The sequence below is a fragment of the Pelmatolapia mariae genome, linkage group LG14, assembly GCF_036321145.2.
Source record: "Pelmatolapia mariae isolate MD_Pm_ZW linkage group LG14, Pm_UMD_F_2, whole genome shotgun sequence".
Taxonomy (NCBI): Eukaryota; Metazoa; Chordata; class Actinopteri; order Cichliformes; family Cichlidae; genus Pelmatolapia; species Pelmatolapia mariae.
Window position 1 is genome coordinate 8,909,974 of NC_086239.1, and position 12,275 is coordinate 8,922,248.

The 12,275-nt window shown below is 42.2% G+C and overlaps 1 protein-coding gene across 1 annotated transcript; it reads left to right on the forward strand.

Annotated features, from left to right (window-relative positions):
- Positions 1 to 337: 337 nt before the first annotated feature.
- meis3 (myeloid ecotropic viral integration site 3) lies at positions 338 to 11,994 on the forward strand. The gene is made up of 13 exons (XM_063493033.1): positions 338 to 755; positions 1,108 to 1,210; positions 4,495 to 4,634; positions 4,948 to 5,122; positions 5,219 to 5,269; positions 5,365 to 5,415; positions 5,670 to 5,819; positions 5,970 to 6,078; positions 7,078 to 7,223; positions 7,847 to 7,923; positions 9,436 to 9,494; positions 9,591 to 9,677; positions 10,677 to 11,994. The coding sequence occupies exons 2-13, from the start codon at positions 1,199 to 1,201 to the stop codon at positions 10,874 to 10,876; spliced, it is 1,257 nt and encodes a 418-aa protein (XP_063349103.1). The 5' UTR covers positions 338 to 755; positions 1,108 to 1,198; the 3' UTR covers positions 10,877 to 11,994.
- The last annotated feature ends 281 nt before the right edge of the window (positions 11,995 to 12,275 follow it).

Here is a 12,275-nt window from a genome sequence, read left to right on the forward strand (position 1 = left end):
TGTGTGTGTGTGTGTGTGTGTGTGAAGGTGATCACACACCTTCAAAGTGTCTGGATTTTCATAGATTCTCTTAAACAGTGTGAGCTATCGCTATTCTTCTCCCCAGTTATCCCGAGATGATAACCGCGCAGCTGCAGGGGGAGGATGGAGGGGTGGAGGAGTGAAATCAGCGCGGAGATAAAAACAAAAAAGCGATCGAGGGGGTCTGCGTCTTCTTCTTCTTCTCTGGCGTTTGTGTGTGTGATAAGGATAAGGAGGAGGAGAAAAGAAGGAAAGGGAGAAGGAGGAGGAGGGATGAGGGGGGCGTGGGTGGGGGGGCAAGAGACCCCGTCGTGTTTTGACCCTCCGAAACCTCCCCGCACACCGCCACCATCACCATCACCACCACTCCACCTCCTCCTTCTCTGCACCTCCTCCTCCTCCTCCTTCTCTCCTCTGGAGGCTGAAAACACCATTGCTCATTCCCAGCCGTGACATTTTCCAGCCTGTCGCCGTATGCTGAGCGGACAGCCAAACGCGAGGAGCCAGGAAAGAAAGAAGAAGAAGAAGAAAACTGGGGGGAAAGGAGGGACGCTGTCTGTGAGTCCGTCTTCCACAGCACCGAGCATCCCGACGCTCTGCGATCCGGAGCGAGACGCGCACCAGGCGGAGGCGAGGCGCTGCAGGAAGCCGCCGCTCCCTTTCACACCGGGGGATTGTGGACTACACCGGACACGGCCCGAGCAGGACAGGATACGGCGAGCGTTTACGTCTCGGTGGGACATTTTACACCATTTATTTGAGCCTCGCATTACTCCTCCTCATCCGGCAATAGCGTTTAATGGGCTGCTGGGATTATTATAGCGTTTATTAGCTATTATCTTACTATAAAGCATTAGGTCCTCCATAGAATATCAGCCGGCCATAAAACCTCCAGTCCCGTCGTTATGTTGTTATATAAAGCACGATGGACTCGGAGTAAACACACACACACACACACACACACACGGAGCAGGTCCTAAGTGTTTATATCCAATACCACACGCTGTTGTTGAATCCAATGGGCTGTTCTTACAATTACAACTTAATTCACAATAAATATAAAAACAAATGTACTTTTATTTCCAGGACCCCGGAAGGCAGAGGAAGGGAGCAAAGCACGCTGCGCTAGCCGAGCAGCGCATCATCATCCCCGGTGTAGGACTGGCTGTCGGGTCGCATGGAGAAGAGGGTAGGGCTGCTCTTTTTTTTTTCTTTTTTCTTTTTTTTAATGAGTGAGGCAGACCAGAGCCTGTGTCGGGTAACATCGTTTTATCACTACAGAGAAGTAATTAGAAAACAGTCACAAAGGGAGCACATGGTAGGAAATCCTCTTTGCTTGCAGGGCACATATAAAAAAGAAAAAATCAAGGCCCAGTGAAAGGAGAGCAGTGGATGTTTAGTAGGGAAAAGGACAGAACATTAATATCATTTCATGCTATAAAAACTCCTCATAAAATATTCTGTATATAGCAGCTAAATGCTTACTTATAATCAATTTGATATTGATTCCGAGAACTTTTTGGCCCACCACTTTTAATCAACCATAATCTATTTCACGAGTTAAAATTCGGTTTAGTTTATGCGATGCATAACTTGCAGTGTGGGGACCATAAAAGAATGTCATTTTTTTTTTTATTGCGTATAGCCTAATGTCAGATAGGTTTAGAGTGGAGGTCATTCAGAGGCAGAGGAGAAGAGATGCAGCTCTGCAACTCGGTAAGTAGGTCAGTTTTTTTGCTACAGTGATTCAGAGGCTTGGTGATGGTGGTGGTGGTGGAGGAGGAGAAATAGGCTGACGGGCAGCAGGCGGACAGAGACCTCTGAATGGAGGAAAGCAAGTGTAGATATTCAGTGTGTATACAGAAAATCACTGCCGTGTGAAAACAGCGCAGACAGCGAGAGCAGCAGGGGCCAAACATGGACAACCACGTGTACCGGGAACTGCTTGCACACAGAGCCCATATAAAGAAACTGAAAGATTTTCAGATCGCAGAAATAGAATGGATACTTGCTGTATGGCTCATTTGTATATTGAGAGACAGAAGCTTTTCACTGCTCCATTTAACGTTAAAATGTTTTTATTTGGGTTCGTACAGTAATAACGCAGATTAAAACAGAAAAGTTAAAAATTAAAATTAAACAATCAATTCAAATGGAAATCAGTGCTTTAATGTGTCTCTGCGAAAAACACGCCTATATTGTGGCGCTCCAGTCTATAACCTGCAACAGGTACGGGTATTTTACCCTCAGAAGAAATATGTAGGTTTCGTTTTGGAAATCTGTAGATAATCATTTCCATATCTAAGGCAAATTTAATAATTAATTCAATTTTTAAACAGTGTATTATAGAAATATATGCTAAATCTATGTTCTTTCCTTGTGGAAGGTATTGCCCGCTGCTTGCGCTTTGCGATTTTTAAGGTTTATTGATTTTAGAAGAGCGGGGAAAATCTGAAGTTTAGCACAAAATTATCACAAATATCCACACTTGGTTATTTTCCAGTAAAATGAAAGCAGGCTTGTACTTTTAAGCCCATAGTTTAAATTGCGTGTTTCTTGTTTTAAAACACAGTTTTTAAATTTCAGTTTGAAAGAATTGATATTTACAGTTAAATTATTCTCCGCTGATAGAACATTAGCTTCTTTTGCTCAGCTTTACTTTCACATAGTGTCTGACATTTATGAAACACAGCATCTGCTCCAGGTTTCCTCTTTTAGAAAACTTTGCGTTACTGTGGCGCATATGACCAGAGTCAGACAGCTTAAAGTCTCCTGTTAGGCCAGCTATAACTTTTTTTTTAAAAAATATAATGAAAATGTTGTTCTGCCATCTGAATCGTGTTTACCGGCTCCGTGACTTTTTTGAAAAAAAGGGAACATTCGCGGAATTTGTCATCTCGACTTGTTCGCTTTGATCCGCCTTGACGCACGGAAACTCGATAGGGGCCGTGCGTAAAGAGAGACGCGCAATCCGATAGCGGTGATTGTGTTAATAGCCAGCCTCCATAAAAACTAGAAGGTGTCCGGGGACAGGGCCTCAGAGCAGGTGCTTTCTGTGATCCCGGTGGCCATATGGGAGGCTGAAATGCAACAATTTGATAAGGCGTTTAGGACAGTGGTTCCCAAAGTGGGGTCCGGAGACCTCCAAAGGGGTCCTAAAGAGGGGTTTTCATGGAAGGCATGTGCATGCGTGTAAAGAGGAATAATTTAATTTCTGTTTCATTACTTTATGTAATTCCCAGAGGTTAACATTGAGGGAGAATAATTGCTTTTATACCAGGTTTCACTGTCTCACCACTTGCAGGTTATCTGCTTTTGCACTCTACAAATAAACATCACTGATAATCTGGAAGTGGACACTTCTGAGTAAAATAAATATAAAAATAATGTGGTAAATCAGAAACAGTCTGCGCAGTAAAAACCAGCCTAAGCGCATCATAACATTAATGACTGGGTTAAAATAACACTGTAAGCATGTGTCCATGCTGGGGTCACTTGTCCCGTGCTGTCTGATCCCAGTGGCCCTTTGGGAGTGTAACAGGAGTCCCAGAAGCAGATCTTCTGACCTGAGCAACATCACCTTAGAGACTGAGTTTCAATAACTCAATAAAACTCACACAGAGACAGAGAGAGATGGGGGAACCAGGGAGTCAGACATGTGTATTCATGACACGTATTTTGAGGGCTGCTGAGTGCATGATTGTCTCTGTGCATGTGTGAGTCATTGCGTCTGCAACATATGTCTGTGTATGATTCCCTCTGCAAGTGGGCCTCAGTGAGGCTGTCACACAGCAAATCATGAGAGATGTCTGCACAGCTACTGTCTTGTCTGAGTAATGCAACCAGGATACTGTATTAGCAGCTACAGGCTTGCTGTCTTTCTTCAAAGATGACATCGCCTTCTTTTGTTATCTCCTCCTCTTCTTCTAAGCTCACAGAAAGTAAACTTTTCAAGTAGTGAGGATAACTGCTTTGCACCTCTGCTGCTGCTGCTTCTGTTTGGCTTTCATGAGTGTTTTAGGATCCTGGCATTGCTAGAATTTCCTTAAGTATCTCATCTTTCTGCCAAAGTGAAAAAAAAGCAATTTTTCATAATTAAACTGCGTCTTTCCTCCTCAGATGATCCAGGCCATTTTTCTCATGAATGTGTGTAAATAAATTACATCAAACTGCAGTAACACTGGTTCGACAGTTAGTTTCAGATTAGCTAGGATTACTAGTTATAATAGCACTAACACACATACTCAAACTTACAATATCAATATGTGGTCATTTTCCATTTATATAAATGACAGCACAAACAGAAGCATACAGATATAAACCCACATCAGGTCTAGTAACTGTAACTGTATATTAGACCGTTCCACTGACAGCCCGACCACATAATAAAATCCCAGTGTGATTTGATGTCAGACAGCCACAGATGTCCAACGTGTCTCATGTTTTCTGTCTTTTCATCTAATTGTGTTTCAGTATGAAGAGCTGGTGCACTACTCAGGGTCAGAGGGCATGTCGGTGGGGGGGTACGGGGACGAAGTCCGGGGGCTTCCTCCCCCGCAGTACGGACCCACCATCCCCGACTCCCTCAAACACCACAAGGACCAGATCTACGGGTAAGCATGTGTCAAAAAATGATTTAGTAGCCTTCCAGTGGCTAGAAAAATTTTAAGTACATGCACACTCTTATCAGATTAACATAAAGTATATGTTTGTGCTGAATATGAAAATACACATGGAGTGTTTATAGCTGTGTGCAACATAAATACTGCGGTTTAAAGTTTCTCTTAACACATGAATGTCAACTGTGACTGTGTTTATGTATAGTTTGTTAACTCTGTGTGTGTGTGTGTGTGTGTGTGTGTGTGTGTGTGTGTGTGTGTGTGTGTGTGTGTGTGTGTGTGTGTGTGTGTGTGTGTGTGTGTACAGTCACCCACTGTTTCCACTGCTGGCCTTAGTGTTTGAGAAGTGTGAGCTGGCCACCTGCTCCCCTCGAGACTCCACCTCCCTGTCAGCAACCTCCCACCTCCCCGGCATGACCAATCACAGCGACGTCTGCTCCTCCGAATCCTTCAACGATGACATCGCCGCCTTCGCAAAGCAGGTGAGCGGTGACTGTGAGGCCCAATCAGAGAACCGGGTCTCAGCTGATGTTGTTTGCTTTCAGATTTTTTAATACTGGGTCGACTTTGTATTGCAGATTCGGTCAGAGAAACCCATTTTTTCTTCCAATCCCGAGCTGGACAATTTGGTATGATGCACCAACTAACATCACACTTAACTCAGATTTCACATATTGCATTGTGGGATATGTTTTCATAATTAAAGTGCATCTTTCCTCCTCAGATGATCCAGGCCATACAGGTTCTTCGCTTTCATTTACTGGAGTTAGAGAAGGTTGGTGAGACTGGATGTTGTTGATGTTATCTTTGTTTAGCATCATATTTCTTTTTATTAAACTAAACAAGGAAGGTAATAAGTCTGTAAAAGGCTTATTGTTATAGTTATAATTTCTTTAAATTTGAAATATGTGCACCTGTCCTTTAATCTGTTGGAAGGCTTAAAGCTTAAAGCTCATTATTAGGTATTATTAGTATTAGTTATTAAGTAAAAATCTGTAAAAAAAAAAAAAAAAAAATCTCTTTCCCAAGGTGCACGACCTGTGTGATAATTTCTGCCATCGCTACATCACCTGTCTGAAGGGCAAAATGCCCACAGACCTTGTGCTGGATGAGCGAGAGGGTGGATCCAAGTCTGACATGGAGGATTTCACCGGGTCCTGTACCAGTCTGTCGGAGCAGGTAAGACGTTGGATGTTGATCGGCATGCTTATCACACATCCATCTGTGAATCCAGAGTAGTGCCCTAGTGTTTCTCAATTCCCTTTTATTCCTCCTGTACTGGGAATTCCTCATCTCACCTCTGTCCTCCATCTTTCCCTGTGCCTGCAGAATGCATCGTGGTTACGAGAGCCAGATGAATGTGCCACTACTCCTCTGGGAACGCCAGGCACCTGTGGCCTACCTTCACACAGCACAGCAGACAACTGTAGTGATGCAGGTACACATAGACAAGCACAGATCTTAGCTGCCCAATTATAATAGCCAAAGGAAGTCACAGCTATGATATATCTAAAAGCATCAGGAAATTAAATTTAACTCTTTTCCCAATCTCTGTACCCTCAATGCATCATTGAGGGTACAGATCAAACTATAAAGACTTCGTTTGATGGTCATAAGAGCAGGCTTCAGGTTTTTCTGAGGGTAGTCCTAATAACCTGTATAGGGAGGGGTCATTCTCACTAACTTCTGATGCACAGCCAGTCCTTTTGTACTGGAAGCACGCCTGAAACATGACAGAAACCACTCAGTTTAGAGAAGAGAAATAAGGGTGTTCCCTGGCAGGTGTCCACCGGGTTAAAGAGTTAGAGTACAGAAAATATAGGCAGATAGAATGGAAAGCAAAAGAACATTTGTGCGTGAGACATGATCATATGTGTATTATTTACATGACATCAATAGTTAATGTTGAACAGAGCTACTGTGTGCACGAGAAAACACTGCAGTGAGGAAGCAGACACAGGGAAGGCAGGTTACACATTCACTGTGTATAATAAGAATATAAATAACTGTGTGTTAAAACAAGCCAGTATTATGCATAACTACTGGTAGCTGCATTGATAATCAATGAATCACTTCAGGCGTTTTTAAACAAAAATGAGAAACATTCTTTACTTTCAGCTTCTTAAAGACAAATTACTGCCTTTCTCTGTCATTCACAATATTAAATATTTCAAGCTGGATAGAAAAAATAGTTTCAGTGCAATAACTCTAGAAAATTAACCAAGCCATAAAATGAATGACACGCACAGCAGTTACACTAAACTGTAAAATAATAGTTATGGTGAGTTTGATTTGTGAAAGCAGAGTGTGGTTTTAAAGCTGATGCAGTTTGCCTGTCTCGGGTCAAACACATTTGCTTAGTGGGCTTGCATGAGTTGGGACATGATAGATGCTGGCAGTCATTTAGGATGATGATGATTCCACGGTCTCCCTGCAGGCGATGGTCTCGATGGAGGCGTGGCCTCTCCCAGCACAGGTGAGGAGGACGAGACAGACAGAGACAGGAGGAACAACAAGAAGAGGGGGATCTTCCCTAAAGTGGCCACAAACATCATGAGAGCTTGGCTCTTCCAGCACCTGTCGGTGGGTTGGCTTTTCATCTACCTTCCACATTAAAGTGAATTATTACTCTTGAAAATATTGAATTTAAACGGTAGTTAAGTCATCCTTCCACACTGGTAACCAAACAAAGGAAGTCTGCGCGCTGTAATTAGTGAAAGAGAGGATTTAGCATGGAACAAAACATCTATGACAGGAATAGAAAGAGGGGTGAAGCCACTGTATAATGGAGGTCAATTAAATTAAATGAAAAATCTGGGATTAAGTGATTATGTGAATATGCTTGCTGCTGAATAATTGTGGAAGCGACAGAAATGGAGTGAGTAATTGTTGGTGAGCTGCTTGGATTGGTAATTAGCTACTAAATGAGGCAGGTCAAATGTTGCTTCACTCCAATTATTAAAACGTGTGTGTGAGTTAGAGAGAGATACTGAGATGGAGAGCGAGAGGGGCTGATGAGGGTGAAAATGTGAGTGCAGATGTTCGCTCAGACGGAAGGTCATCGATGTTCGAGCTGAGAGCTCACAGACGTCGCTTTATTCTAGATTCAGGCCTCGAGATGAATCTCAACAAAAGCTGAAAAGATCACAGCGCAGAGTCTGGACTGTTTAATTTCTTTAACCCGAGCCCCGTGTGTTCTCCTGCAGCATCCGTACCCATCTGAGGAGCAGAAGAAGCAGCTGTCACAGGATACAGGACTGACCATCTTACAGGTCAACAACTGGTAAGTGTGCTCAACATCAGTTACCTTTTTACATGTGAAGCATCAACCTTTACATTTTATGTTTCTTATGCCAAGATTTATTTTTATTGTGCATGTTGTGCATATTGTGCATGTGACTAGTTTTGTGATTTGGTGCTATATGAACAGAACTGCGTTCCAGGGTTAAAACTTGTTTGTCCAATAGTTACGCTCCTTTAGGCTCCGCCCCTCTGACGTTCATTGTTCCTTTAAAGTGTGGCAGGGAAAGGTTTTTTTTCCTTTTTCTGTAGTTTAAACCAGAAGTTAGCATCACCTTTGTTTTCTCTGCACAAAGCAGATTCTTGTTCTTTAATTATCGTGTAAAATAAAAGCTCATGGCATGTCAGCAAATTAATGTCAATGAATGCACATCTCTTTTCTGATCTTTGCAGCATAAGTGCAATTGGAAAAAGTAAAACACAGGCATTATGGTATAAACAAAACTAGGCTGCAATCACATGACTTTACCATCATCACCTGGGTTCAGCGTAATGACGTTAATTGGCCCATTGTTAGTCAGTAGTGCTATTTTTTGTCATTATGCAAATGTGTGGATGATTGAGCATGCATCCAGATTTCTAAAGCTTAAAGCTAGACCTTATTTCATCTTTCTAACCAAAAAGACCTGAATCCAAACGAGGAAACCAGAAGTGCAGAACTGCTATATCACTTCTGGGTTTTAGGACTCGTTTCTGTGGTGCTCTATTGATGGAGATTTAAGATCCTTCCTGCCAGCATGTCCTGTTTTTTAATCTTGTGTTGAAATTATGTTGCTGCTACTTTGCTTTGTGAACTTTTTTTGCAAGTTTTTATTCTACAAAGCCCAAAATATTTTTTTTAAATCCAGTTAAAAAGTGCACAAGAAAAAAAGTGATTTGATAATAGACCTTTAATGTACTTTACTGGAGTGTGCCATGTAACAGGAAGCATTTTTCCCAAGCTGCAGTGCCATGTAATTCACAAGCTCTGTGTTCATAAAGCGGAATAGTAAACCAATAATCAAATAATCACATTATTTAGTGCTTACATCTTTCCTATTCACTCTCTGAGCACACACACACACACACACACACACACACACACACACACACATGAACACGTTTCCCCGTTGCTGACTGAATAGTTTTCTCCATGCTTTGTTCCTCCAATTTTTAGACACATGCAAACATGAAACATATGTTAAAGATAATAGATTCTGTTCTTTCATAGCGTACATATTTTAACCTCCACTGCCGCAGGTACACTCACACACACACACACACACAAATCCAATCAATGCAGATCAATCAATTATCACAGGGCTGATCGATACGTCCTCTGCCCTAACGCTGATTTACTCTGTCCTCTGAAAGGGTTAAGTGGTTGTAAAACGGAAAAGGTTAATAGTCTCCCGGTCAGCCTTTTTCTCCATTAACGGGTCTCTCTCTCTCTCTCTCTCTCTCTCTCTCTCTCTCTCTCTCTCTCTCTCTCTCTCTATCTGAATGCTTCATACAGGTTCATCAATGCCAGGAGGAGAATAGTCCAGCCAATGATTGATCAGTCAAATCGCTCAGGTCGGTGTTTAGTCAGTCATTCAGTAAACCTAAATGTGTGTATATAAGTGTGTGTCTGTTGTGTATTTGTGTATGAAGGCGTGTGTTGTCTCACAGGTCAGGGTGGTCCCTACAGCCCGGAGGGCGCGGCTCTCGGGGGCTACGGGCTTGACGGCCAGGCCCACCTCGGGCTTCGAACAGCAGGTACGGCAGAATTAAATACAGCTGAACTGCATTCGTCACTAGGAGCACAAACACTATAGTTTATTTTGACAGACACACACCGTTTGTGCTGCTGAAAATACTCATTAGCACACCAAATGTGGAGTTATCCATCTCTGTAAAACGCCCCCCAACAACTGCAGCGCCAAGCTGAATCTGGAAATCATTATGTTATTATATTATGATATATTATATCTCAATAGGCGCCTTTGGTTTTGGAACTAAATGAAGGAGGGAAGTTGAAATTATTAAGAAATGTTAGTTTTGGTCTTTTCAGTTCGCTGTAGAAGTTAGTATGAAGTATGAATCTATAGAAAATTACCAGCAATGCTGATTATGAAACTAAAATAAATGAAAATAAATAACATGGATTAGGTAAAATATTTATAAATATTAAATAAAATATAACTACATGCGTGGCTACAGTTAATTAATGACCCACCAGTTCTTTTGTGTCATGTTAAAGGCTGTTTCTTTTTCATTTCTAGTTGAAGTAAAAGTTTTAAAGTTTGTGATTTTAATATTAACAAAAAGCTTTGCCCAGCACTAAACACCACTCTGAAATACCAAACCCCGTGTCCTAAAATAAAGTTGTTAAAAAACCTCTTAAAAGTCAGCAGCAGTGTTCCAGGGGCTGAAATACATGCTGTACAGCAGGGCAGTGTTTAAAACCTGCATAAGTTTGTTTTAAGTCTTACAGGGATGTTTCCTGATTTATAGAATATTGCAATGAATTATCATCAATAATTATTTGTAGCTTTAATTAAAAGCTGTTACAAATTTCAAAGGATTCAGGTGCTTAAGAGGAACTAAACAGGCGAACCTGCACTGAATACCTGCGTCAGGTTCACATAGTTTCCAGTGCAAACCTATAATCCATTAATAATGTGAAAAGACTGATTTAAGACAGAAGGGAAGGGTCTTCTGTACGTCTGCATCTTGGAGGAACCTCGTAAATATTCCACTTTCTTCTCACACCAGGTCTCCAGGGAATGTCCTCCCTGCAGGGTGACTACCCCGGCGCTCTCCTGTCCCAACCAGGCTATCCTCCCCACCCAGGACCGTCCCTCCATTCTTATCCTGGCCCGCACCCTCACGCGGCCATGCTGCTCCACCCGCCGCCTCACGCACACCCCGCAGAGCCACTGCTCACCCAAGGACTGGACATACATGCACATTAGTTGTGGGGGGAGCTGGGGTGTATATGTGGCGTATGTGTGTGCGTATGTGTGTGAGAGAGGGGTAATTGCCGTTTGAATGTGTGTATATGTTTGGAGGGATATGTATGCGTGTGTGTGTGTGCGTGTGTGTGTGTGCGGCTGAATATGTGTAATGAAGGTACACTATTTAAAGAAAAAAAGACACATTTCTCCAAAAGTTTACATTCCCCACTGAAAGACACTGACCTCAATGTAGCTGTTCCACTCTTCAACACACATGCACACAAACACACACACACACTCACACAAGTGGATGTGACCCTTACACACATGCGTTAGTCTGGACCCACAGGTTTAAGCCATACCTCTTTCAGAGTAGAAGTGCTTCCTCCTCTTTAAATGACTCCACTGTGTCCTGTGGGTGAGACATATGCTTTAAACTACACTTCCCATCATGCCTGCTGAACCACAGGAAGACCCAGGGATTGGATCAGACACACCGATGAATACTCATCCCGGACTTTTTGCCACAGCACGGGGCTTGGGTCCTGTGAGCACGCCTTCTTCACTCCTCCCTGTCTTCCTACACATGTTTGACTGTCAGAGACTGACACACACACACACACACACACACTCCCCTTCACACACAAACTTTATTTAAAGCTTTGTTCTTTTGTTTTTTGTGTTGTTAGTTTTTTTTGTTAGTTTTTTCTTATTCTATTTTTATATTTATGCGCGCCACTCCAGGCGGCTGCAGCTTCACGTGAGTTTATTGAAATATTAGTGCTCTTCCTCAGCATGAAGCTAAACACTATGAATGACTTCCAGTCTGCCTCGCTATCGTACCACTGACCTCCTTAAGACGCCTGCAGGCGTCCGTTACCTTAGGATCTTTCCTATACACACGCACATACACACACATTGCAGTAAACACTACATTGAAAGCCATTGCAGCACACACACACACGCACGCACACACACACAAAGTCCTCTGTAAGCATTTCTATTACAGTGTTGTCTGTCACAGCGGTGTGTGAGGGGAGCTGCAGCCAAAGGACTCTTTAAACATTCGGCTCCCTCTCCACTCTGCTTGGACTGCTGAAGTATTTCTGAATGATTATGATGATGAAGATGATGATGGGAATACAGTTAAAGTATTAAAATCTTTTTTATAAAACTTGAGGGTTTTTTGTCTTAAACCAATATTATTATCTCAAGAAATTTATTAGCAGGTTAAAATAAACTTTTGCAAGTGTTCCTTTATAAAAAAAAAAAAAAAAATTCAGTTAAGGCTTACACCGTGGCTTATGGTGTAGTTCTACATGGTCGTAATGTCTGCATAAGCAATAATAAGAATCATGATCAGAAAATTCATATTTGTCCTGAAGCAATGTGCTTCCTAGAAAAATTAGAAGACATC

What these genes read in the sequence shown, in the direction of transcription:
- meis3 (XM_063493033.1), top strand. An exon ending in GTACCAGTCTGTCGGAGCAG is followed by an intron (nt 5,820 to 5,969) that starts GTAAGACGTTGG and finishes CTGTGCCTGCAG; the next exon opens with AATGCATCGTGGTTACGAGA. An exon ending in ATCTTACAGGTCAACAACTG is followed by an intron (nt 7,924 to 9,435) that starts GTAAGTGTGCTC and finishes TGCTTCATACAG; the next exon opens with GTTCATCAATGCCAGGAGGA.